The sequence below is a fragment of the Phoxinus phoxinus genome (genome assembly GCF_949152265.1).
Source record: "Phoxinus phoxinus genome assembly, chromosome: 8".
NCBI classification, from domain to species: domain Eukaryota; kingdom Metazoa; phylum Chordata; class Actinopteri; order Cypriniformes; family Leuciscidae; genus Phoxinus; species Phoxinus phoxinus.
The window spans coordinates 27,725,265-27,752,794 of NC_136883.1; the positions used below are offsets into that span (position 1 = coordinate 27,725,265).

Here is a 27,530-nt window from a genome sequence, read left to right on the forward strand (position 1 = left end):
CTTAAATTAGTTCTTATAAAACGTAAAGTATTAAAATGGATCAATATTAATTTTACTGTGATATGAAGTTGTTGCCAGCCATTCACAACTCATAGGTTACAGTTGCCTAATAATCAAATTTGCTATGCCTTCACTATGTATTAACCAGTCTATGGTATTAACATGTGAGTTAGAATGTGTCATTTGGTCTTTTTTTGAGGGTTCCTTGTTTTAATTTGTATTTACTGAAATTTGACTGTATGGGCTCTGTGGGGTGGTCTTACATTTTTAATTTGAGTTTGACTCTCTCTTTTTTTTTGAAGATGGATATAACAATTCAAACGGGGAATTCACTTCCAGAAATACAGAAATGTATTAAATGCTGCAGTGATTTTCACTGCCCATTCTGTGCCCCGATATATTTCAATCCGACAAAGTTGTCCAAAGTTCAGAAACATGATAAGGGACACTTCAACAGAGCAGTGCAACATGAAGGTAACATTAGCAAACATCTTTTTTTTTTTGCTTTTTGAAAGATCATAAGACTGTGTGTGACAGTGCTTGTATGCTGTTGTATTCCAGGGTACACCATACATCGATGCGGTCGCCCCTGCCGAACCCAGCAACATTACCATTGCTTGTATTGCCAGTCCACAATTTTAAGAAAGCCAGATTTATAAATGGAGGTTTTTTGAATGCAATTGAAGACACAAATAAAGTCACTAACACAATTCTTTCTTCCTTTTTCTTTGCTTTGTCCTGTTTACAGCAAGATGACAGTGATTAAGGTGATCGTTAAATAAAGTAGAGAATGGTTTATTATTGGTGTTTTGTCTATTATTTGAGTTTTGCTTCACATGCAAAATATCAAAAAACAGGTTTTGTAATGTTAGCATGGTATAATGTTAATTAGACCATTATATGTTGAACTGAAAGAAAAAATGGAATTTGAAACATTGTACAAAAACAAACTAAAACATTGTAGCAATATAATATCACATCATATTTTTCAGATGATAGTTAAATCTGTATTTGTATCTGTTACATCAGTAATTTCCTTTCAATTACACCCACGCTCAAAAAATAAATACTGGGTAATTAGTTAGTTTGAGAACACAATGATTTTTTTTTTTTTTTTGGTACATGCATCAAGCAGGGAACGCAAATATTTATTTGGATAACTTTAAATAAAAAGAGACCGTAATCTTGCATTCCAATGTTTTCAATGGCATTTGGATAAGGGTGTTATACGATCTTCCGAACAGCAGGAGGCGCTGTCTCGAAAAACGAGGGGACTGAGAATGCGGGACTCTGGGTGCGGGACTGTAGATGCAGCAGGCTCCGAGTCTGCAGCTTGATAATGTTGGTCACTGATAGGCTATACATTTTGCTGCAATCCAACTTTTTAGGGAAACGCTGGAAGCAGGGATATGTATTATTAAGTTAACACGTTTGATATAAAATTCAGACTAACACATGTCTAATAAATGTGTAATAAATCTTTTTCTTCAAAAATAGTAATTAGTTGGCGTTTTGCCACACCTTATGCTGCCTATTAAGGGCCTGTGTGTGTGTGTACACTGTATGTGTGTGTAAAGATTTGGAGAGATGAAAAGGCAAATATAACATGTTGGAAATTTTATTTTAAGATATAGATTTTAGTTCGATCTGAGCATTCGCTATTTGGCTTGTTGAAAATGAAGGATAACAAAGAAAATATACCACTAACAAAAGGAGAGGGAACATTTATTCCCCCTTTCCACATTGTTAACAGCGATTAGGAGGAAAACCTATTTTAGCAGTATAGTTCAAGGACATACAAAGAGGTGCATTAAATATACATTACTTAGTTGACCATGTAATTTCTCACCTCATAAGTGATCTCTAGATGATCAAAAGTAGCACAGCAAGTAGCTGACAGGAAGACCAAGTTTAAGTTTTCATGAAGTCAGCAGCATTAAGAGAAAAAGCTTAGAGTAGAACTAGCCTACTGGGTCATTGGATCAATAGATCTTTGTTTTTTGTTTTTTAAATAAATCCATTAATCAACCATTTTAATTGTGCAACAACCTCTCAACAAATGCAGGGACTGTTGCTCTACAAGTAGAAATACTCAAACACCAGGGTACTGACAAATATCCCTTAATATATGTTGTAAAGATTTCTTAAACTCCAATTAAATAATCCCAATAATCCATTTACATAAGAAATCATGCAGAATTTAGATACATCCATATAGTCATCTCATTCTCCAGCATAAATGCATTTGGCACACATGCAAAGTTTCAGTCTTAATTTAAGCCTAACTATTGCTCGAAATGCATAATTTTCATTCAGTACCTAAAAATTTAAAAAGGCAGATTTTTGGCATTAGCATTCCTATCACACTCAAGACACACAAGCGTTATGCGTTTCGATTGTGCCTGTGACCTAACATGCCACATCTAAAAATAATTTTCAGTCACCCTATAAAACACCATTGTAAAAAGCTACCTGGAAAAAAAAAAGTCAAAATATGAAGCAGCAGTTCCAGTAGTATAAGGCTACGAGCACAAAAGCAGAAACACTCCTAACTTACTTCTATCCATATTAAGCATGCTCCCCAAATATTACCCTGATGGCTCATGCTAGTGATAGGCTCTTCTGAATAAGCATTTTCTTGTCAACATAACTTCTTTAATTGTTGTCTACACTTTCAACAGGAATTTCAAGTCATTTTGATGATCTCATGTGACCTTTTGAGACAGTGGCATATAAATAAAAAAGGACATTTCATTACAAGTGTTAGAGTATTACCATACTGTCAACAATGAGCCTTCAGTTTGTTTCTAATTTAGTGAATTTAAACTTTATGCAACTAGATTTCGATGAACACGGCAGCAAATAAATAAAAAAACTTAAATTGGGGGGAAACAGACGTTTCCTTCTAAAAAAACTGAATCAAGCACAATCTTATATTACGTAAACACAAAATGTATCTTGTCCAATGAATTGCATAATTTACTCATTTCTATAAATGCCAAGCTTTTCTTTAGCAAGATAGGTTTGGTTACCAATTATTAAATGGTGTGAGTGAAACAGAGGACTCCAGATTTATTAGTACCCATTTATTATGACCATATGGAGAGAGAGCAAAACACCCTGACCAGTCTCTGTTCCTTTTAGCCCTTTCCAGGTCATGTAGTAGGAGGCACTTGATAGCTAGCACAGGCAAACTTTATGCTTGGCTTATCAGGTAATTAGAAAAACCAAGCAACCGCACATAGAGTGAACGAGACTTGAAACTCTCAAACACTGTGTGCAGTTGTTTTAGTTTCACTTATTTCAAGCCATTGTTTCAGAAACATACATAATTCAATCACCGAAACCAAAAATACGTTGGTCAATCATTTTCCTAATGTGCATTACATGTATTTATCATCAAGTCGTACTTTCAATAAAATCTGATTTATGCTTCTCATAATAAATGGTCCAATCGCGCTTTTAGTGCAATTCAGGTTTTAAAAATTAGTTCTGGGATACTGTTCCATTAATCATCTACATAAAAAAATGTGGCTTCACTACTCGCACTTCATGAATTACAGATTATGGCTGGAGTAGGTTGCAGATTCAAATGCTGACTTACAGGGTATAACAATACTGGACTTGCTGGGAAACAAAATGCAATCAATCATTTGCAAAAAAAACAACAACAAAAAAAACCCCAGCAAAATAAAACTTCATTCAGTTCAAGTTGCATGATAACGTGGGAAATCCTGCTGCAGCTAATTTTCTAGTGGGTCATACTTTAAGAATGAGGAAGGGGGATAGAAAGCATGGTCCGATTTCTTTGGCAGTACAGCTCTGCGTCCACAGATACACAGAGGGTTGTCTTGTCGGAGGTGACAGAGTGTTAGTCAAAGGCTTCCACCCACATTGCTTATTTCATATGGGATGGAGACGATGTTTCCCTCTAATCTTCCTCCTAATCTACCCAACCACCATCCTGTAGTTAAGGCTACTGGTGTTCAGTGTGCATCCTGATCTCACTGCTGAAAAGTCTGTGCCGATAAGAGAAGGGTCAATTGGAAGGCGTTCGTATATTTTCAAACAACGATTGGACAGTCGGTAAGGAGAGTAACGCCCTCCCCACGCCCTTGCTGGCACGGAAGCAGGCATAACCCAGAAGCCCCCACATGGCTCCCTTCAACACGTTGCGAACTACCCAGCCTAAACGAGATGGTGGAGCCACACTAAGAGAAAAAAACAAAACAAAAATTGGTCATGACAGATCTTGTACTATTAGACACTGAAGTACATACAACTGTTCCAATACGCACCTCATGATCTCATGGATATTAAGCTCTTTATCCCAGTTCTTCTCAATACCAGGCACATGACCCATCCCAACCACTCCAACCACCACAGCAGCCACTTCTAAAAAGAAAAAAATGTGTATGAACAAGAGGTTTCACATAGTTCCCGCAGGATTCGGTCCTCTTCCCACAGAAATATAGGTTACATTCTACCGCGCCCACAGGTAACAGTACATCGATTTTTACTTATCACTTATTACTTTTCATCGATTACTGATTTTTTCAGTAATTTTATGTTTTGTCATTTTTATTAGATATATATTTTTTAATATTTCTATTTAGCTTTAAGTTACATCGCTTTCATTTAGGTTTAGTCATTTTAGTACTTCAACTTCTGTTGTAATTGTTGATTTTTTTTCTAAATGTTCAAATTTTTCAAGATTTTCATCAAACATATATGCTTTATTTCAGTGCTATTTTAATTACAAAAACAATTTTAGCTTAAGTCCCCCTGTAGTCAGTGATTTTATCCCTTAAAACTAATCTTTGATCACCAAAATAACACATTTAAATGTTCATACACCCGCTATATTACGTAATCTACACGATTTTTTATCTCGAGACTCCCCTGCTAGTTTGGTGTTAATGATATGCCAAAGCCCGCCAGCACGTTGACATGATTGGTCACAAGATAGCTTGTGACGTCAGAAACACCAGTGATTTCAATCCGCTTTTTTGAGTCTTTCATTCACCGCAGTAGGAGAAAATACTCAGCAATGCCGTTGACTTATAAATTTGCACATGGTTTGTCTTAAAGCATATTAAAAACATCACATCGACATATAAACAACAATAAAAACTTGATTTTCACCACAGGGGGACTTTAAAGGGATAGTTCAACCAAAAATGAAAATTCTGTCATAATTTACTATATTTCCCAATGACTTCCATAGTACAGACCAAAAAAAAGGGAAGACAACTAGACCCAGACATTCTTCAAAAAAACACTCAACATTCTTCAAAATATCTTTTGTGTTCCACAAACGAAAGTCAGTCATACAGGTTTAGAGCAAATGACAGAATTTTCACTTTTGGGTGGACTATCCCTTTAACAATAACTAAACTGATCACTGGGCGTACCTGAATATGCAGTTTTAAATTCAAGACATTTTTCTAAATCAAATTAACTTCAAGGCAGAGCACTGGAAAAGACTGCAGCATGAGATGAGCGTGCCATACTCACTTTCAGCATTAGGAGGCGCCTCCACACAGCGCGCTGCCTGTCTAAGTGTGTGAGTGAGGTAGATGTCTCGTTCTGCAACAATAGTGCGGTGGAGGGCTGGAAACTCGCCGATCATTTCTGACATGGTCTGTTCCAGAAGATCTTTTTGTTTGCACTTCTCTACATCCTCCTTGCTGATAAGAACAAAAACACATACCAAAAATCTGTTCATGTGAATCTCAAAACTAAAAACAAAAGAGCCTTTACAGGCCATACTTGCCCACAATCAAAAAAATAATTATTTGTTTTGCTTAAACTTTGCTTAAGCCCTTTATTTAGGACCATTATAAGCTTCATTAAGCTCAGTGGAGCTTCATGCTAAATTTAAGGGGGGAAAACATTCATATTACAAACATTTTAATAATTGTAATATACACCACTGAATTTGTGAAGAATTTATTTATTTATTTGTATATCATTTGTTCAGAATTTGCTGTACCACCTTTAATTTATGCAGATTTAAATAAAAATAAATACTATAAAAAATGCCAAGGCTTTCAATTAAAATGTAATTACTTTTTATGTATTATTTCTTAAATATTGAATTAATCACAAATTATTGTATATACTTTTTTTTAAAACCACCCTAAATGTTTTAATATTTTTTCATTATAAAATAATGAATTAAGGCACACAATAAAACAGTAAAGCAGATTATATCATGTTGAATTGGACAGATACTATAAAAGAACCTGTAGAACTTTATATATATATATATAATGTGTTATCATAATTTGCCAACATTAGTTTGCTTTATTAAATATCATTGAACATAAGCAGTCCACAGCAATCTATCTCGCAAAACTGGTCTATGTACACATGCAAACTAGTATCTTTGGCATTCGTGCCTCTTGTCTGTTTTTCCTGTTTCGTTTTTAGGACACCATATGAAGTTAACATTCGAAGAGACTTCTTAAAACAAAAAGTGATCGCTGTGCATATAAAGACAAAGTGGTGTTGACTTGTACCTGATTGGGTCAGAGAGGAAGCACAGGCCCCAGGCCAGACGAGCCTTCTGCCACAGGCTGAGAGCAGCTATTGCACGCTTAAAGGTTACTGGAATGGGACGATCCCCAAGGTGAAATTTACAGAAGGGCACTTTTCCTGCCTGAATTGGGTAAAAGAGAAGAAAACACATATTTTATTTATGCAGATCAGTCTTTGCTGTTTACAGGTTTCGTGACTACGTGCATTTATTGTTCTTTGATAATTGGTGACATCTGCTAGAAGTCAGGAACGAGTGCATGCGTTACAGTGCATGTCAGAACCATGATGACTGTGTAAGTGAGGGAGAGCATGTGTATTCGCACTGACCTCCTTAAAGGCTTCTCTAAACTCTCCTCCAGGGGCCATGCCCAGCTGTTCTGTAATGTGAGCTGAGACTTTGAGCAGCAGTATCTGCATGAGGCCAGACATCACTCCATTCTGACACAAGAAATGAGAAAAAAGGATTCAGCATGTTGATAATTGAATTCAGAGGAATGTGTTTGGCAGTATAATAACTATGTCGGCGCAGTCTTCCGTTTCATGGCTGACCTGTTTAATAGCCTGCTGGACCTTCTCCAAGTTGATGTCTTTAGCCTCTTTTAGCAGCGTTTTCTCATCCATTTTAAGCATGGATACTCTGTACTGGCACAGCTCCACCACCACCACATCAGGCTGGACTGCTCGGATTGTCTAAAGAAAAGAGCATCAAATCAAAACAGCATTTAGTCAATCAGTAGCTAATACTAAGGTGTTCAGTCAAACATTGGTTGTGAGTCCATAAAAAAAAAGAAAGTCAATGCTTACTGTGGCAACATCATTCTTGCTGCTGTCGCTGAAGTGGGCAGTGCCAACCAGGTACACAATACTGCCCTCAGGTGTGGTGAGACGAGTCACAGTGTCCGGAAGGTCAGGGTCTGCCTGCCGGCGCTGGGTACGAACCTGCCACAACACTTCCACAGCCTCAGAGTCTGCTAAAAAGACAAAAACATTTTCATAATCGTAAGAGGTGGAGCAAGAACACTACATACATACAGGTACATTATGTGAAACAATAGTAGAACAGTAATACTGTGAAATATTAAAATGTAATGAACTGTTTCTATATTTTAAAACGTAATTTATTCCTGTGATGGCAAAGCTGAAAGCAGGAGTAATGACTGCTGAGATCATTTCTTCTTATTATCAATGTTGAAAAGTTTTAGCTGTCTAATTACATTATTAATTTTTTAAGATAAAAAAATTATAAAAATTATACTTTTTTATTTAGCAACGGCACATTAAATTGATAAAAGACAGTAGACATTTATGAAACTAATACATTTTACACAAAGTACTATTAATAATAAATGCTGTCTCCACAAAAAATATTAATCAGCACAACAGTGTTTAACTTTAATAAGAATGTTTCTTTAACACCAAATCAGCATATTAGAATGATTTCTGAAAGATCACGTGACACTGAAGACTGGAGTAATGATGCTGAAAATTCAGCTTCTTTGCCATCACAGGAAAAAAAAAAAAAGACATTTAAAAAATGTATTACAACATAAACAAGTTCATTTAAATTGTAATATTTCACATTATAACAGTATTTTTGATTAAATAAATGCAGCCTTAGGCGAGCATAAGATAATGCTTTAAAATTGAACTTAATAATGTAATAATACTTAACTAAATAATGTTTGGCAAAAATAGAGCAGCTACCAGAAATATGTTTAGAAAACTAGTTTCAGCGCTGATAATCAAGAGCTCATAAACAAAAGAAAACGGCAATGGAAAGAGGAGTTATCTGTTTTTCGAACAGTACTAGAACAAAAACATAGAAAAAATTAGCTTTAGAAAATATATGATTCAAACCTTTGTGGTGGAAATAGTATGGAAAAAGTTTAAATGATTATAATCTGCTGAATTTCTAACTTTGCTGAACTAAACTAAGGCTAACACTAGTTAGTTTAGCTACTAAACTAACTAGTATTACTGCAATGCACTGGAACAATGTTAACAAAAACTAAATAAATGAAAAATAAAACCCCTAAAACCTATAACATGAAAAAAATGAAGGAAAAATAAATGATGACTCAAACTAAATAAAATAAAAATAGACACAAATTAATTTTGGTTTTGATACATGATATTATAGAACTTGAAACCTTTACAACCCTTCTGTATTAAAATGAAAGTGATACTACTAGACGGTAATAACAGTAGATTGTTCTGAGAAATTTAACATGATTACTTATGTTAACACACTTGTGTTGGCAGCACTAAAATACTACAACTAAAAATACTTTTTCAATAATTTTCCTAATTAATAAATGAACTAATTAACTAAACATTCAAAACTCTAGTAATAATCCTGCACTGAACAAGGAGAGGTTTGAAATGATATAGTATGAAATAAATTGAGCACCATTTCTACAAAACCATATGAAAGAATCCTGGGATTCAGATATACTATTTTGTAAACTTTAAATCTTTAAATTAGTGATTACTCACTAAGTCCGAGAGGAAATGGAGGTTGTGTGTCATCTTCTGTCGGGCCAACTGAGTCATCCTACAAACAAAAACAATGTTTTATAACCCATATAATTATTTGTATGAACATGCTGACAATGTACACAGGTGCGAACAAGCTTGGCATTCACTTATAGGAACTCAGAACTTTTGCGGCTTCATTTTAGAGGTTGAGCAAAGGATATTTTAAGTGATTTTGAGGCTTCAGTTAAAAAAAAAAAAAAAAAAAGTCTGAGAATTCTGTGCAAGTGTGCATATTTCTCTATCTTGGGAAATGCCCAGCTAAATAAACAAAAGACCATTATCCAATACTCTCAGTACCCACAAGGCGGCAATAAAGAGACTATGTACATTAAAGGGGTGGTAAAATGCCCTTTTCACAAGATGTAAAATAAATCTCTGATGTCCCCAGAGTCTGTCTGTGTGTGTGTGTGTGTGTGTGTGTGTGTGTGTGTGTGTGTGTGTGTGTGTGTGTGTGTGTGTGTGTGTGTGTGTGTGTGTGTGTGGTTTTAGCTCAAAATACCCCACAGATATTTTTATATAGCATGTTTAAGTTGACACTTTTTGAGGGTTTGCAAAAATGCACCGTTTTGTGCCTGGCCCTTTAAATGCAAATGAGCTGCTGCAGAGGGCGGGGTTTCAAGAGCTCATGCGTGTTATCAGCTGCAATTACCTCACGCAGACACACTAAAATTACAGAAACTGTTCTGCCTTTAATGTTAAAACGGAGTCAGACAAAGATGGAGAGACTCAAGAAGAAGTGAAAACATGTAGAATGCTACAAGACCGTCCCCTGAATGGTTAGTTGCTGAATTTATGTTGCTGATGTGCACAGTGGAGTTAACTATCTTTAATTAGCAAATTCTGTCATGGTAATCTATAAATCGCTCGTATAGGAACTGTTGTGAGATGGACATAGAGTGACATTTGATTGCATGTGAAAAGATGGATGCTAAAGTTTGAGCTGACTCACAAATGTAGTCTTATACAAGAACTCTTCCTCTTCTCAACATGTGTTCCCGGGGGCGGGGTTTATGTACATTTTAGGGTTGCTTATGTCCCTACCAGCCGTTTGTTGTAGTTCTTTTCTTTAAAAGCAAATATCTTCCTTTGCTTTGAACTGAGTGTTGTAACTTTGCAGTTGTTTATGCTCAAACAGCAACATTTCACACTAACTAAAGTTAGAAAAGTGAAATCATACTCAACCAGAATGAAAGTCAACAAAAAGCACAGGAAACTGAATGACTCAGTTTTACAATGGGATTGTTTATTTCTTACTTTTACAATTACAAACCACAGATGCCGATTCTATTAGCAACTTGAATCAAACCATCCTTAATTATTACAGATAAACATCCATCACCAAGCAAGCCAATCAATGTGTGTGTGTGTGTGTGTGTATGTATATATATATATATATATATATATATATATATATATATATTTTTTTTTTTTTTTAAGACAAAAAATACATATACAAAAATTGTACCTCCGAGTTGTCCTGTTCCATTGTCCGTCGTTTAGTAAACCTTCAACCTGGAATAAAAGATCATGAGTCAGATGCACAGTGCACACACAATGAATCCACATACACACGACTCCACAGCATGGCATTTAACCATTCAACAGAGTTAAACACCCTTGGAAGGCTGTGTACTGGCCTTGCCTGTTGGAAATATGGCTCATTACTAAGCCAGACAGACACGGTTTAATTAAAGGATTTGAAAGTTTTTTTACTTGTGTAGTGGGGTGTACGGGGTAAAGTGAGTCATCAGGCTTGACTATCAGCCTGCCATCTTGCCTTGTGCAACTAGACCACGTATACTTTTCAAACTACTGTGATTCCAGCACACCAGTATTACTTGGTGTTATGCTGAGGGTTTAGATATGATAAACATCTCTTTGAAGTTGCACAACAAAGCGTTTTTATGTTGACCATGTAACAGATCTAATCATACAGAAGTCAGACATTAAAAGGTGACAACCTGCTGTTATCAGACCACCTGGTTAGCACATCAAACTCAAGACAGCTTACCGTCTCAACCCTTCAAAACGGGATTGTAAACAGTTAAATTTGGGAGAAAAAAAACTCTCGTGCGAATTTTACATTCAAACTGTAAACTGCCAGTTATCTGACAGAAGACACCGCAAAATCTGATGGACTAACGTTAGCTCCAATCTCAGCCAACAGTCCGAAAAAGGACCAAAAAATTAAAATAAATCTTACATTTGACTTGGTAGACAGCTTGCTCACTCTTCCCACGAGAGTAACGAATCGGACCGGGATTGACCAACTGTCAGTTGTAGAGAGGGATGGTTCTTGACAAGGTAGCTCGGCTACAGGCTAACTGCGCACACATACACGCAGCTGTTAGCTGATGCTATGCTAATATAAGCTAAGCCCCTTTAAAAACTTTGCAGAACTGACCGAGGAAAAGTTATTTAGTTCGCTCGCTGTTACGATTATAATACTGTATTTACATTAAACAGAGATGTAAAGAATACTAAAAACAAACGCCTTGACTGTTGTTTGGTTGCTAGCCTCGGCAAAAAAATGAAATGATTAAAGTTATAGCTACAGTCAGCTGCTTGCATTGAAGTGTGGATCTGTAACACCGCCCATCATTGCTATGCTTCCTGGGTAATGTAGTATACGGGAGGACAAATAGGCCTACAGATGATGTATGGAAAAAGGTCGGGCCTATAACGTTACTTAATCTATATTTGATTAGATAGAGCTGAGGACGTATCATTTTAATCTTAACAATGATAATGTAAAACAACTTATAACTTTTTTTTAAAGGATTTCGACTGTAGGCTACTTTCATATTAATTAGCCTAATATATTTAACAGGAAAAACACTTTATCATTTTAAAAAGGAGTTAGGCCTATCTCAAACAAAAAGCAGTTAAAACCTTCAAACATTTTAACTGCGTCCTTTGAAGAATGTAAGTTAATTCATCGTTGTTGATCAGATAATAGTGCAGTAACTAAATGTTTATTATAATTCATTACCCTGGTCATGACCACTGCCATCCCTTCAACACAAAACCACGCCAGCCAATCCGGGCCCGTGCATTTATCTGGATTTTATAGCAATAAGTCTGTAAGCTCAAACCAGTCATATTTCAAACAAAATTATTCTGGTGAAAGTCTGTCTTTGCTCATTGCTGATAGTTTTGAGTATCGCTATATCTGACCTTTCCAATGAACACAAAAACATGCAGTAATATGAGGCAACTTAATCCAGATGTTTTAATAAAATCCGCAAATTGGTTTGAAGAACCAAATTAGCCAGAGATCAATTATCACAATTAGAATATCTGGCATCAGTCACATCATATCAGAGGTATTAAAGGAATAGTTCACCCAAAAATGTAAAAAAAAAAAAAAACAATCCCATGATTTACTCACCCTTAAGCCTGGTGTTATACAGGTCCTTCTAAAAAATATTAGCATATTGTGATAAAGTTAATTATTGTCCATAATGTAATGATAAAAATTAAACTTTCATATATTTTAGATTCATTGCACACCAACTGAAATATTTCAGGTCTTTTATTGTTTTAATACTGATGATTTTGGTATACAGCTCATGAAAACCCAAAATCTCAAAAAATTAACATATCATGAAAAGGTTCTCTACACAAGCTATTAACCTAATCATCTGAATCAACTAATTAACTCTAAACACCTGCAAAAGATTCCTGAGGCTTTTAAAAACTCCCAGCCTGGTTCATTACTCAAAACTGCAATCATGGGTAAGACTGCGGACCTGACTGCTGTCCAGAAGGCCATCATTGACACCCTCAAGCAAGAGGGTAAGGAAGAAAGACATTTCTGAACGAATAAGCTGTTCCCAGAGTGCTGTATCAAGGCACCTCAGTGGGAAGTCTGTGGGTAGGAAAAAGTGTGGCAAAAAACACTGCACAACGAGAAGAGGTGACCGGACCCTGAAGAAGATTGTGCAGGACCGATTCCAGACCTTGGGGGACCTGCGGAAGCAGTGGACTGAGTCTCGAGTAGAAACATCCAGAGCCACAGTGCACAGGTGTGTGCAGGAAATGGGCTACAGGTGCCGCATTCCCCAGGTCAAGCCACCTTTGAACCAGAAACAGCGAAGAGAAGCAGCACTGGACTGTTGCTCAGTGGTCCAAAGTACTTTTTTCAGATGAAAGCAAATTTTGCATGTCATTCGGAAATCAAGGTGCCAGAGTCTGGAGGAAGACTGGGGAGAAGGAAATGCCAAAATGCCTGAAGTCCAGTGTCAAGTACCCACAGTCAGTGATGGTCTGGGGTGCCATGTCAGCTGCTGGTGTTGGTCCACTGTGTTTTATCAAGGGCAGGGTCAATGCAGCTAGCTATCAGGAGATTTTGGAGCACTTCATGCTTCCATCTGCTGAAAAGCTTTATGGAGATGAAGATTTCATTTTTCAGCACGACCTGGCACCTGCTCACAGTGCCAAAACCACTGGTAAATGGTTTACTGACCATGGTATTACTGTGCTCAATTGGCCTGCCAACTCTCCTGACCTGAACCCCATAGAGAATCTGTGGGATATTATGAAGAGAAAGTTGAGAGACGCAAGACCCAACACTCTGGATGAGCTTAAGGCCGCTGTCGAAGCATCCTGGGCCTCCATAAAACCTCAGCAGTGCCACAGGCTGATTGCCTCCATGCCACGCCGTATTGAAGCAGTCATTTCTGCAAAAGGATTCCCGACCAAGTATTGAGTGCATAACTGAACATAATTATTTGAAGGTTGACTTTTTTTGTATGAAAAACACTTTTCTTTTATTGGTCGGATGAAATATGCTAATTTTTTGAGATAGGAATTTTGGGTTTTCATGAGCTGTATGCCAAAATCATCAGTATTAAAACAATAAAAGACCTGAAATATTTCAGTTGGTGTGCAATGAAACTAAAATATATGAAAGTTTAATTTTTATCATTACATTATGGACAATAATGAACTTTATCACAATATGCTAATTTTTTGAGAAGGACCTGTATAATATCCTGGCTCTTTCCAGCTGTGTAATCGCATTGAGTTTTTTAAGCTCCAAAAAGCACATCCATCCATCATAAAAGTTATCCATACAAATCCAGTGAGTTAATAAATGCCTTCTGAAGCAAAGCAATGGGTTTTTGTAAGGAACATATCCATATTAAAAATGTTATACACCGTAATCACTCGCTTTCGGCAACAACCGTAAGTGCACACATCCATTGCTTCACTTTTGGCCATGTCCACACGGACACGGGTATTTTTATAACCGGAGTTTTTCCTCCTGCGTTTTTGAAAAAATCTCTGTCTACATGAAAACGCAAAAACACGCTATCAAGCGGCGTCAAGAGCATTCCACACCAGCAGGCGGCGATATAACCCTAACCGTAAAGCCACGTTGGCCAATCAGAAGCCGTCAGCGGCGCACAATCTGACGTCAAACACAGCGGATAACGGCGCACACTTTGACGTCGCAAGGCAAAAACTCCGGTTTTACTGTCTACACGACAACACTGCAGCCGGCGTTTCTGAAAATCCTCACCCTGGCAGGGGTTTTCAAAAATGTTCGGTTTCAGTGACCTGATACTGCGTTTCCGTGTGGACGAACGGGCGAACCGCGTAAAAAAAGTCACGGTTATAAAAATACCCGTGTTCGTGTGGACAAGGCCTTAGAAGGCATGGCATTTGTAATGCAGGGTGAACTCAAAAACAAAGTAGAGCTGGATCCAAATGCAGTTATTTTATTAAACAGAATAAATAAAACAAACACGGGATCTAGAAAACGAGGGAAACAGAAGGAGCACACAAATAAAACATCAATTTAAGGACAAGACACAACAAGGGAGACAAGAAACACTTGGTTTTAAATACTAGAGGCACACTAATAGGCAAACAAGACACACCTGGGAATGATCACAGAACTGATCAAATAGAAAAATTAAAAAAGGCTACAAAAATGCCACACAGGACAAGAAACAGTGTAAAATGCAAACTAAAAGTCCAATCAACAAAACACATGAAACACAAGGCCAGGGAATACGTAACAGAGCACCCCATTAAGGAGGGTTTTCCAGATGCTCCCGTAAAATGAAAACCAACAAACAAGAGTCCAGGAGGGTGGTGGAGTGGAGGCGGATCAGGGGGAGGGATGGCGGACCAGGCCAGTGTGGAGGTACTGGAAACTGAGGAGGATCAGAGAGCCAGGGCGGAGAAAGCAGAGCAGGGGGCCAGGGCGAGGCTGGAGACCACCAAGGCAGGGCAGGCGAAGCTGCTGACCACCACAGCAGATCAGGTGGAGCTAGAGACCACCACAGTGGAGCAGATGGAAATGGTGACCACCTCTGCAGATCAGGCGGAACTGGAGACCACCATGGCGGCTTTGACAAAACTAAAACAGAGAACACAGAGAGGTTAGAAACGGCCTCTGTGGCCGTAACAGGAAGCACAGAGGGTTTAGAGAAGGCCACCTTGGCCAATACAGAACAGGTTGAGATTTCAAGGATGGCTTCCTTGGCCGTGACAGGGCAGGCTGAGAGTTTATGGACGACCTTTGTGGTCATGTCAGGGCAGACAGTAGGTTCAGGGGTGACCTCCGTTGTCATGTCAAGGTGTTCAAGGACGATCTCTATAGCAATGTCAGGGCACACAGAGAGTTCAAAAACTACCTCCGTGGTCATGCCAGGGCAGACAGAGAATTCAGGAACGACCTCCATGGTCGTGTCAGCAGACAGAGTTCAAGGATGACCTCTGTGGTCATTACCAAGTCAATAGAGAGCACAGGTGATTCATAATCTGCCTCCTTGGTCGTATCAGAGCAGGCTGAAGGTTCAGGAGCAGTCGCCACCTCGGGATGAGCTGTAGTGGTTGCCGCCGCCTCAGGAGGAGCTGTAGCAGTGTGTGCGGCCTCAAACACACAAGATGGCCATAGCCATCACAGACAATGCAGACGACGGTGGCAGTAACTCTGGGACCAGCTGACTTGGATACACTGAGACCACTGGACTTGGCAGCGCTGGGATCCGTGGTGGGCCAGGCTCCGCTGCCACCGAAGCTGTTAAACTTGTCCGGAAGCGAGAGATAATGGTTAAAGCCAAAGGGAAGCCAGGCAGACGGACTGAGGCTAGCTGTAGCTGAGAGGCTAGCTGTAGCTGAAGGGCTAGCTGTGCTGGGTGGCTCGGGGTAAGACGGCAACTGGAGTGTTTGCAAGGACTCGACTAGCTCCTCCGTTAGCGAGACGAGTATGCGCAATTATTAATGATGTGAAGAAAGCATGGTCGCTTGGGAGGATACTTCCACTTGTAGTCTGAGAATCCATGGTAGGCGAAGTTTTATGTGACGAGGAGGCTTGAGAGTTAGGCTCAATGTGCAGTTTATTAGTTGCTTGTGAGAATTACAAAGAAACGTTAAAGAACGTGCAAATAAGGCAGCAGAATGGCGAAACTGAGAAAATGGTGACTGAGGCAAACAGTCCAAATCAGGGGAAGAGGCAACAATCCAATCCAAAACACACACAAGGTCAAACAGGTAAATCCAGCCCAAAGAATAATCCAAAGCGCTCAGAGATGTTTACCCAGGAAAACAAAACTTTGCACCGAGCCAAGTGAGCTCAGCATTTATTAACCCACTGGAGTCGTATGGATTACTTTCATGATGGATGGATGTGCCTTTGGAGCTTCAAAAGCTTGGCCACATTAATGCCATTACAAAGCTGAAGAGCCAGGATATTATTTAATATAACTCAGATTGTGTTCGACTGAAAGAAAGTCACATACACCTAGGATGGCGAGTAAATTATGGGATAGTTTTCATTTTTGGCTGAACTATTTCTTTTAGCGCAGTACGAAGAACAGACACCCTAATGTCAGCAAGCCCTAACACAAAAAAAAACGATTCACAGCCATAGGGTGTTTTTGATTGGCTAAAAAGCATGAGCCGCTCCTCGGAATGCTGTTAACGTTTTATGCGCAACTGTTACAGATACAGAGACAGGTGGGATTTCTCATGATACTTTTCAATGTTTTCTGTGAGTTAGTAAGCATTTTATGCATTGTATTAAAAAAAATCGCTTACAGCATCTTACAACATTGTGAACTTTATACCTCTTTCTGAGGTTCATGTATAACAGAGATATCTATAATGAAACACACAGAGAGAGACTAAAAATATAAAGATCTGTGTAAGACAGACTAGGTGAGTTTATGATTCAAATTCAAGTATTTTTTCCAAATTACAGTATTTAACATGAGTTTAATTAACAATTGAACATGCAGTGTACAACCCATGAGGTAATCTAACATTTTTTGTTTTTAGCATAGATTCATCTATTTCTCTAAGCAGGTTATTTGGTTGAAATGCTGCAGTTCAATACACATATATGAAACATTTGTCAACAATTTGTGACACAAAAATAGTCAAAAGAAATGAAACAGACAAGCAAGGTGAAATGACCATGAATTTTTTTATACATACCTTGTCTAACCCCATTTGAACATATCAAGTTCGAGATTAGTACCCATAAAACCATCAAATTAAATTCAGATCTAAAGATTCAAGCCTGGAAAATCCGGTGTGTTTCCTTCCCCTCTGAAGGTATGGCCATTCATGATCTGTGTTCCCTGTATCACATACAAAATATTGCACTTTGATCATGATATGTGCTAGAAAAACAGTGAGCTGCAGCTATCCCTAATATCAATCTCATGCCTTGTGGTTAGAGGTGCTCTTGGATTTTAATTATGAATTACTGTGCGCTTCACTCGCAATCATAATAGTGTGTTAAAATTCACTACAAGGTGCATCAGTGAATATCAAAGGTTTTAACCAGGACTTACAAAGTTGGTATAACCCTTACACGAGTTGTGGTTCATTGTGATCTAGGTATCAAAAGCATGTTTTATGAATCCTCCTTTAGCTTGAAAATGTCCAGCTGAAGAAGCTGAAATCTTTTTTCACAACTCTGTCTGTTCAAAAAAGCTGGTATAAGGATCCATTTTTCTTCGGGCAATCCGGAGTTGAATGTCTTTGAGCACTTGGCCCAGAGACCCAGAGTGATATAGTCTCATTGAATAAGGGCACCAGAGGTGTGTGGATGAATGTCATGTGACAGTCTTTTTTTTCTTCTTTTTTTTTTTAAATAAGGAAAAATCTCATATTATTAGATGTAAGAACTTTTTTTCTGTACAGCTTAGTATATACATTCCAAATGCGCATATTATTGCAACAATAAGAAATGAGGTTGCATATTTTAAGAATACATGTATTGCGTTGAATACCTCAAGACATCTAGGCCTATATGAAACAGACGCTGATTGTGTATACAGACAAACAACACAAAACTATGTTGACATTGATGTTAAACAGGAACAAACTGTGTTTTGTGCAAAATTATGATGTGCCTTTGCCTTCATTTGGAAAGCCATAGGGAATTCATTAACCCATATGGTGAGCAACAAGGTCATGGGTAATTTTATTTTCCCTCAAACTACACACACTTCCAAGCATGTCGATGTAAGGCTGGGAGATGATGTTTAAAGGTGCACTTTTTTTACACTAAGTCTAGTTTTTTTATATATTTAAAGTGATATACACTCACATGAGATGAAGATACATCAGTGGTCTAAAAAAAAACATTATCGACATTGAGCGTTATGGTAGTTGACATATTAAGATCATATGACCAGCCCAATATTTCACTTTATTTCAGATTTATTATTGTCCCTGTTATGGGATACTTTTGCTTGCAGAATAAATTAATCACGTCAGACTGCGAATAGGGCATTTCTGCAGTGACACCAGTAACTGAAAACTCCTGTATCCATCCTGCAACCACTTTCATATCAGTCAGCTCAACATAAGCAAAAAATAACTAAGTGCACCTTTAAGAGCATAAAATATGTTAAACACTGCCTGCCCCAGTGTTCAATAATCTTCATCTCTGAAAATGAAATAATCTGAGATTCACCCATAGCAAAAACATTAACATAACCCCCAAAAACAGCATATTCCATTGTGCTTCAGTTGATATTCTAGTGCTTTTGTGTGTGTGCAGGTGTGTATACATTTCCTTCAACACTCTCCAGCAGCAATCAACTCGCCTGGTCTGGCTAGTCTATCCCTTCTGTTTTGCTCCTCCTCGTCCTCTTCATACAAGGTGTGGTGAATGCTCAGCAGCGGGTGTGAGGGGTTTCGACTAAAAGGCCCGGACTGGCTCTCCGGCTCTGTCCCGTGGTTGAGAGGATCCTTTGGGGAGACTGGAGGAGGCACGCTGGTCGTTCCACCATTCATATATGATGTTGTGGAGAGAGTGGCTGTGGAGAAGGTAGTGGTGGTGGACAGTGGAGGAGACTCATTCTTCTCTAAGGGGACAAAAAGGTGATATAGATTTATCGGTAATACAAATATAAAATAATACACGTCTGATACCAAAATGCTATACTATTGTGTCTAAATAAATAATTATAAAAAAACTAAAATCAATAGTTTTAAATCCTACCGGTAAATGTAGACCTCACAACATTGTAATGTACATTGTGCAGTATAAAAATGTATACATTAATTTAGAGATTTGCTTAAGATTTAACAGAACATTTAACAGTGTTGCTAAATTATTACTGTTTTTAAAGATTACATTTAACTTAAGTGGGTGAGTTAGATGACAGGGAAAGAAATGTAACAATAGGGGAAATGTAAAAATGGGAAAACTAGGGCAATTTATTGCATGCACAATATTGCAGTCCTAACTTAAATGGATTTTTGCGCTTCTTGTTCAATAGTTCCAAATCAATGGGGTTTTCTGAATGACTGAAATAAGATTTTTCTAAGCTTTTATGTGTCTTGGGAAAAGGCATTTGCTAGTATGTGACTAAATGGGACTACAGAGGTTGTCAAGGACATTAAAGGCAGGGTAGGTGATTTGTTCCAGAAACATTTTTTGTTATGCTGGTTGAAAGTCTCTTCACATCTTGATAGCAATCACTACGTTCAGTGGTCTAAATGTATTTATATGTACATATATCATCTGTGGAAGGCATAGGACCATAAAATGTTCATCCAATCATTGAATTCGATCCGACTGCAATGATGCGATGTCCTACTTGCCTGTCAATGTATGTATTTCCATACCTTCGCGCACCCTGCTTGAGCAGACATCACACCTCAGTCACCGAGCACTGCAACCGAAACAGCTGTCACCTTTTTCAGTTCCTCCTGAACCAAAAAAACGAGCTTATGCTGCGTTCACGCCTTTACTACTGTAATTTGGAAGAGATGGAAACCTGTGACGTTATACTCGGAGCGGACTTGAATTTATGCGTGACTTGAATTTATGCATGTCAATGGTAACACTATTAACGCCAAAATGAATCTACAGTGCTCTTTAAGTTGTTTATGTTCATTATTATTGTAATGTTATGTGCTTTGAGACACAAGGTAGTTTAACGCCGTCTCTCACGGCGCTTTGCTCCCTGCTGTACACGTTCATGTGTTTTATAAGAGGTGTAGCTTTGGAGACGCTCTGAAGGAAGGGTGGGATCTTATGCTTTCAAAGCTAGCTCGCTATTGCTAGCCTCTCGGAAAATTGCCTACCCTACCTTTGAATGTCATCACATAAAACAGGAAAAGTCATCTACTTATTAGCTCGCTTTTACAGCCTTGTGTTTATTATAGTGCTCTTGCAAACTATTTTAACTCAAACTTATAGGGAAATGTTTTTTAAATGAATAAAGTGGAAGTGACGTTAAAGTCATGTGATCGTGGTATAGATCGTTCATAGCCTAATTTGTACCTTTTACTTCTGCCGATTGTATTTAGACTTTAACAATCTTTATAGTTGTGTTCATTTGTGAAGATTATCTTGATGTGTACATGTAAGAATTATAAACTTGTGTTGGTCACAAAGCTTTTTTGCGGCATTTATCCAAAAGCTGATGGAACATTTCTATTGGCTTTTTTGTGGAGGGAACCTGGGTGACACTAGCAATGCCAGATATGGTTCTGATATACTGTGCATCTCTAATTCAAGCATACCAGTAAGAGAGGAGGAGACGTGGACAACTGCATGTGGACCCTCAATATACACATTACTGAGAGAGTGCTCAACAGGGACTGGCTCAGGGTTGACGGTCTCTGCTTTCGCTTTCTGGATGGTTAGCATGTAGGGATGAACATCCAACGTGAGGTTAAGAGAGTGTTTCTTCTCTATATTATATGTTTCTGTAGCTGAAAAGTAAAATTAGAAACACGATCAGAGCACGATTTCGACCACATTAGCTATACTAACTTAAACCAGGTTTTACTTTGCCATTACTTATGCTTGTAGGAGGATGTTGCGTGCTCTTGCTGTCCAGAAGTGGAGCCATAATGCTATCTGGTACATTCTTCCTTCGGACTGGTTTAGGTTTATCTGCCTTTATACTATTATCCAGTCTGTTTAGAGTCAAGGGTTCCTGTATGAAAACAAAGAAATATAAGGTACATTTCACTAATAGAAGGACCATACTAAAAGTAAGCTATTCATTCACTAAATATGAATGAGAACCTCGAGTCAAGTCTTACTTTAAAAGACTGGGGCAAAGGGTTAGATGATGGGATCCACTTCATCTTCTTGCGGGGTCTTTTGATTACTGAGGGCTCTCCTCCCAGCTCTCCCACACCGAGCACTGACGGGTCCATACTGGGGTCAATAGTCTGGATACCAGAGTCTCTCATAGTCGGAGTGGCATCGTGATTGGATTGAGCCAATGCTGCCAGCAGCTGCCGCACCACATTATCATACATGAGGTCACTCTCGTTTGTAATAAAGTCCAGTCTGTTGAGAGACTTAATGTGGTCTCTGTTCTCATTACAGAACATGGCTAGAATGTTAATGTCGCAAAACTGTGACTTCTGCCAGCGCCGACGTGTTTTAATGCCGACTTTGTGTAGCTTGTCGAAAACAAAATTGGACTTGCGTACCACAAACAAATGCAGCAAGTTCACAAGGATAATGAGGTTCATAGTACACAGCAAAGAGATGTCCACCGCGGCCATAATGCGCTGGAGCTGCACGGCTGGTAGCTTGCAGTTGACATTCAGTCGCAGTTCAGGAATGCTGCTAGTGTCCGGCGGCTCGCCGAGCGCGCAAGTGAACTCGTTCTGCCTCTGACGGGCGTAGTAGGTGCTCAGGTAAGTTATGGGCATTGAGCTGAGGCAGACGATGGCTAAATGTCGCCCCAGGTACAGCTTCGCCAGAAAGTTACTCTGCCCTCTGCGCTCAAGATACTTTTCAAACAGGTTCTGCTCGGGGCTCTTCTCCTTCTCTGCATTCTCGATGATCTCCCGTCGCTCGCGTTCCGTAATCCCCGGCCCCTTGGACTGGATCTGCTTTTCAATCTTAGGCGCTCTGCCCTCGGCCGCCCTGTGGTAGCAGTTGTCGATCTCTTGAAGGAGGAAGTTGAGCTCAGAGGTGAGGCGAGTGGAGGCCAGGAACTCCCATCCAAGTGCAGGTATGTACATGATGCCTGCGAAGGCCAGCAGAGCGTAGGGCAGAAACTTGTGCTCGAACAGGGAGGGCCGAAGATCGGGGTCGACACCAGAAACAGCATCCCGAAGCTCTGTCCAGCAGTAACCTCTGGCATAAAGGGCTTGATCTCGGGTGAAGTTGTGTGGGGTGTAGCAATATATAGATTCCTCTAAAAGAGAAGGGGATAGAAAATAATAAGAATACCACTTCACAAAATAATCGGGATTCTTGCATAGCAATCAATTAGATACCACTGGTGTTAAGGCCTGTACACATCAAGAATGATAACTATAACTACAATGTTTAAATAATTGTTCTAATTCTAAGAGAATAGCAAAGTCCACACCACAACTATAATGATAACGGAATCACTTACAAAGCAATTTTTTTCTAGTTGATGAATCGATAAAAACATTGACAGAGAAACAGAATTTATCCGATTTTAAAGAGCTTAAGCATTTAAAGCGGCAGGCGACATAATAAACATTTATGTTAAACGATTTAAATTTTTAAATTGAAATAGAAAATATATATATATTAGATGAAAAACTTGAGCTAAATGAAAATTAGTAATGCTGTTGGCAACTTGGCATTACTGCAGATGAAATTGTTTATTAACAAAGTTTAGTTGTAATGTTTAACAAACATTAGTTGAAATTAGTTTATTATTTCAACTATTTTCATCAACTAAACTTAGCTGCCATTTTATTCTGAGTGAAAATGATTCAAATTAAGGACTATGATATGATTTAATACTGAAGTTATATCAAAAGACAAAAAAAATGGACTAAATATTTGTAAAAATTAATACTGTATATCACTCTCAACTGACTCTGGCAATTGGTGTATCTCGCTGGGATTTGTTTCTAGTAATGAGCTGTCATCCGGTTTCTAAAGTGGAATGGGTTTACTGCATAGTGTAAGGCAGCACAGGCCAATCTAATGATGAATCAGTGATCAAAACAAATGCTACATTTGTCTGTGCCAGCTGGACACAGATAGAGGTAATTCTTTCACAGCTGCTGTAACTCCTATAGACGCCTCCACTTTACTCTGGGTCTCAGTAGATTACACTCCTGCGCAGAATCAATAATGTAAGTAAAGCAAGATAATATGGTCACAAGCTAGTTTCATAAAGCAAGTATATGTTATATTTGGTGTGTCTAGATGGAAATAACCCATTAATGGTTACAGGCTCTACTTCCAGTGCTTTCAAGTTTCATACTATTTATTGTCCTTGCATTTTATCCTATACACGGCCTCAGCCAACATGACAATGAGGGTTTGACCTTCACCAATCCTCTTTCTTGAAGTGTACAAAATAATTGTAATGTACGGTAGTAGCCCTTAAATGAAATGAAAAGGCAATTTAGCTGCAGTCTCACAATTTTTCGCAGTGTAAATGTTTGTATATCTCCAACAGATATAAACTATACTGCATGTTTCTGCCCAGCAGGGTTCTCAATGTTCAGTCACAGCCAGTTGGTGCTGCTATGCAGTAAGACTGACTCAGCGTTTAGAGTAAACCCCCCTCCTACCACCACAACCCCTCTTTATCTCTCTCTCTCTCTTTCTTCCTACTTAATCACCCCACAATCTCTCTAGAAACAATCTTTTAACCACTTCTCTGCTGGATAATACTGGACAACAAGAATATAGAAAGTCCTATAGAGCTATTAACAATGGGTCAACTTTAAAAACTTGGCAGAAATCTGGCACTGTCACTAGTGGCATTCAAGTGTAAATCCAAAAATATTTCTGATTTAGAGTTTAATGCCATATCACAAATTTTTCATAAGTATTAAATGTGTTCAATCTAAGCATGTTTCCTTCCATACATTTTTATGAAAATTTTAGGATTTTGCATAAAAATTACTGGATGGAAACACCAAGATGTGAATAAAAATGCCAATATGTTCACACTCAAATCAGATGTATAAATGGTTTAATGGAAAAGAAGCACATAAAGTATTAAGGAGGCACATTCACCAAATAAATCCCTGTAAGTGCATCAGAAAGTCATGTGATTGAATAATTTGCTCAGATTATAGGCTACTATCACCGTTTCGCTGCTCATTTGCATAAAGTTGAGCTCTGCAGTTGCTCATGTCTTCAGAAATCCATAACTGGAATGGCTTTCAAAACTCTTTGTCGCTGCATATTGCAAGGTGTTCATCATGTACGTTTGTCCAAATAATCCGTAACACCACTAACCTGCAAAGTTCCGTGTGAAAACTAATGTAACCAGCAGGATAGGGATGATGACAGTTCCTATGGTGACGACCCGGTCAAAGGGCAACTCTAGTTTGAGTTGCACCATGAGACCCGCGAGAACCCCGCCTTTCTCATCCTGTGTGGAACCTGGCAGGATCAACTCCTTCAGCTTCTCACCCGCAAGCAGAGCCGTGGCCATGTCCAAGTTCTGCTCGAAGATGTTCTGCATCCGGTCCCGGCAGCCTGCTCGCCACTAACCTCACAACACTCCTGATGGGAATCGAAGCTCCTCCTCCTACTCCTAACCCGTCAGCCAAAGAATTGGCTGAGGGCTTTTCCCTGCAACAATATAATGAGTTATAAGTAAGAGGTGTTGACTTGAAGGATGAAAGTGGATTTTCTAAGAGTCACAAAGGAAGCTTTGTGATCAGCCTGAGTTGATGGGTTATTGATGGCTGATCTTGTCAGAGGTAGATTGAAGAGATCAGATGATTTGTTGTTGTCACTTATATTGACAGCTGGGATGAATTTGCCATCCTATCTATTCCATTCTGCAAAAACCTGTAAATGAACAAGAGAGTTCATTCAGAATCTGAGTTAACAGATATAGATTAAAGGGATAGTTCACTCAGAAATGAAAATGATTTACTCACCCTCATTTTGTTTTAAACCTGTATGAGTTTCTTTCTTCTGTTGAACACAAAATACAATATTTTAAAGAATTTTGGTAACCAAACAGTTGACAGTAGCCATTGCCTTCCATTCTTTAAAATATCTTCTTTTGTGTAAGAATCTCGAACAGGTTTGGAACAACTTACTTGAGGGTAAATAAGTTGTCAAATTTTCTTTTTGTGTGAACTATCCTTTTAACAAGAAAAAACAAAGCTACTAAACCAAAATTTCAAATGAATTTCAAATAAAAAACGTTTCATTCAAAATGTATTCTTGATGTTGGTGATAACGTAGTATCTATAAAGAAATCTATAACCATAAAAGTAGCCTGTATTTCCTTTGCTTCTGCACGTTCAGACTCTATGAAAGTGCATCTTTAATTCAGAAACCAATGGAGTGTGCCAGGTGTGCCTCTCTGCAGAGTCCTTCGGGAGCATGTACTAGTGACGAGGACAAAAGGACACAATGACATCCCTACTAAAGGCTTAATCATTCAAGACAGTCCAGATTAGAGTACACAGATGCTTTGTTGGTCTTAAACTCATTGGAAAGTTGTATTGTATACTTCTGAACTACAGATGGGAGCTTGATATATTGCATTGTGTCTTTGCCCATGGCATAAAAACACAGACAAGAAAATAGCTGTCGTACATTTTGAAATCAATATATCTCGCGTTGAGCTCAAGAAATCAATAAGGAACAGCTTTCTAACAAATGTAAAGCACAACAAAAAACAGCAGGAATTCCGAGTTTGTAAGTTAACTTAAATACAAATGTATTTTTGGGATGAAGCCAATCAGTTTTTCAAATTAATGCATTAAACATGTTTTATGTTAATCTAAAAATGTAAACTAAGCAATGCCTTATGCTGATATGCCAATGGGCAGAGCTGCTGTGTTTATGATTTACTTATGCAAATATATAATAATATTAATATACAATAAATGCAAAAAAAAAGAAAGTAGTAAATGCCTAAATGCCCAATACATTTAAAAAAAAAAAAAAAAAAAATTCAACCCACAAAATAAATAAATGTTTGTATTACCGGTAAATGCAGGATTAAATACTGTATTTCATGGGATGAATCGTAGAAGTATTCAGTATCCTCTCTTGTATGTATTTTACTTTGGCCTAGTTATGGACAATTTGTTCCTCTATATGAGACACTTTAGACAGCAGGTTTGATAGAACTGAAAGAAGTTGACAGTGATACGAATGTGTCATACAAACTTAACACAACAGCAGTGAAGTAGTAGGCTATCTTTTAACATAACACAGCCTCAGACATAATCTAGTTTTATCGACTATATGCTGTAACGACCCTGCTAGACATACTGACAATGTTTAGGCGCAGGTCATGCACATCACTTACGCTCAGTCGAGGAGCTGTCCATCACCGGATCATCAGGCTATCCGGCATCATCACTGGCTAGAAAGATACAGCGACTTAAGACACACAGATATGATAAAATACTATAGCCTACGGCATGAGTGAAAGAGATAGGCTGCATCATCGTCATGATGTCACATACCTGTCAGATTAGCCTACTCGATTATATTGAGGAACACGCAGAGCCTGAATCCCATGCTCAAATCAACAACACCAGGACAGATCTCTTCACAACGACCACCAGATCTCCAAAAAAATAACGGACGCGGATGCAGTGACTTGTGCCTTATTGTTGAGCATCCCCGGCGTCTGTAGAGTTAATCTGCAGTGCGGGCGAGCCGTTTCAGTGTGTATCCGGGCACACACACCGGTTTGTTCCGCCTCTCGCCATCCCTCTCACTGACAAACCTCACACACTTCTCCAGTTCACACGATCATCTTCACACATGGGCATCGCTTGTTCTGCCTTGCACAATACTATCGTTAGTAGGCTACGAATACGATAAAATAGGCTTAAACAAAAGGCGACAGAAACAATAAAGATTATAGCCTATAATAGGCCAATAATATAATATTTTTTATATCTGTCATGTATGTAGCCTATGTGTAATCGGTTTTATTTTGCGCTGTGTATGTTGCTGTGCATAAAAAAATCCACCAGCCCTGCTTCTATTCTATTCTATCTTATGT

The 27,530-nt window shown here is 38.4% G+C and overlaps 2 protein-coding genes across 10 annotated transcripts; both read right to left on the reverse strand.

Annotated features, from left to right (window-relative positions):
- Positions 1 to 1,603: 1,603 nt before the first annotated feature.
- On the reverse strand, positions 1,604 to 12,286 carry trabd (TraB domain containing). 5 transcript variants are annotated; one of them, XM_079621924.1, is made up of 11 exons: positions 12,074 to 12,286; positions 11,285 to 11,405; positions 10,547 to 10,593; positions 9,040 to 9,097; positions 7,348 to 7,514; positions 7,093 to 7,233; positions 6,871 to 6,981; positions 6,525 to 6,664; positions 5,518 to 5,690; positions 4,299 to 4,395; positions 1,604 to 4,211 (listed from the first exon to the last, which is right to left on the reverse strand). In XM_079621924.1, exons 3-11 carry the CDS (start codon positions 10,565 to 10,567, stop codon positions 4,040 to 4,042), a joined length of 1,080 nt encoding a protein of 359 aa, XP_079478050.1. In that variant the 5' UTR covers positions 10,568 to 10,593; positions 11,285 to 11,405; positions 12,074 to 12,286; the 3' UTR covers positions 1,604 to 4,039. The 5 variants fall into 5 exon arrangements, with proteins under 5 accessions (XP_079478050.1, XP_079478049.1, XP_079478052.1 ...); XM_079621923.1 differs by lacking the exon at positions 12,074 to 12,286 and adding an exon at positions 11,486 to 11,710; XM_079621926.1 differs by lacking the exon at positions 12,074 to 12,286 and adding an exon at positions 11,486 to 11,677 and having other exon boundaries at positions 7,348 to 7,511.
- Positions 12,287 to 14,794: 2,508 nt separating this feature from the next.
- Positions 14,795 to 27,241, reverse strand: panx2 (pannexin 2). Of its 5 annotated transcripts, XM_079621903.1 has the most exons (8): positions 26,983 to 27,241; positions 26,823 to 26,879; positions 24,779 to 25,339; positions 21,619 to 22,733; positions 21,371 to 21,509; positions 21,091 to 21,282; positions 19,161 to 19,421; positions 14,795 to 15,454 (listed from the first exon to the last, which is right to left on the reverse strand). In XM_079621903.1, the coding sequence occupies exons 3-8, from the start codon at positions 25,005 to 25,007 to the stop codon at positions 15,123 to 15,125; spliced, it is 2,268 nt and encodes a 755-aa protein (XP_079478029.1). In that variant the 5' UTR covers positions 25,008 to 25,339; positions 26,823 to 26,879; positions 26,983 to 27,241; the 3' UTR covers positions 14,795 to 15,122. The 5 variants fall into 5 exon arrangements, with proteins under 5 accessions (XP_079478029.1, XP_079478030.1, XP_079478031.1 ...); XM_079621904.1 differs by lacking the exons at positions 14,795 to 15,454; positions 26,823 to 26,879; positions 26,983 to 27,241 and adding an exon at positions 17,457 to 17,681 and having other exon boundaries at positions 24,779 to 25,142; XM_079621905.1 differs by lacking the exons at positions 14,795 to 15,454; positions 26,823 to 26,879; positions 26,983 to 27,241 and having other exon boundaries at positions 18,198 to 19,421; positions 24,779 to 25,142.
- Between the last annotated feature and the right edge of the window lie 289 nt (positions 27,242 to 27,530).

Bases quoted from the DNA above. Each gene is read 5' to 3' on its own strand.
- trabd (XM_079621924.1), bottom strand. From the start codon at position 10,567: ATGGAACAGGACAACTCGGAG. The intron at 9,098-10,546 runs GTACAATTTTTG...TTTTGTTTGTAG, and splicing joins TGGAACAGGACAACTCGGAG to GATGACTCAGTTGGCCCGAC. The intron at 7,234-7,347 runs GTAAGCATTGAC...TCTTTTCTTTAG, and splicing joins GCAAGAATGATGTTGCCACA to ACAATCCGAGCAGTCCAGCC.
- panx2 (XM_079621903.1), bottom strand. From the start codon at position 25,007: ATGCAGAACATCTTCGAGCAGAACTTGGACATGGCCACGGCTCTGCTT. The intron at 21,510-21,618 runs GTAAGACTTGAC...GTTTTCATACAG, and splicing joins CTTTGCCCCAGTCTTTTAAA to GAACCCTTGACTCTAAACAG. The intron at 21,283-21,370 runs GTAATGGCAAAG...TTTACTTTTCAG, and splicing joins ACATCCTCCTACAAGCATAA to CTACAGAAACATATAATATA.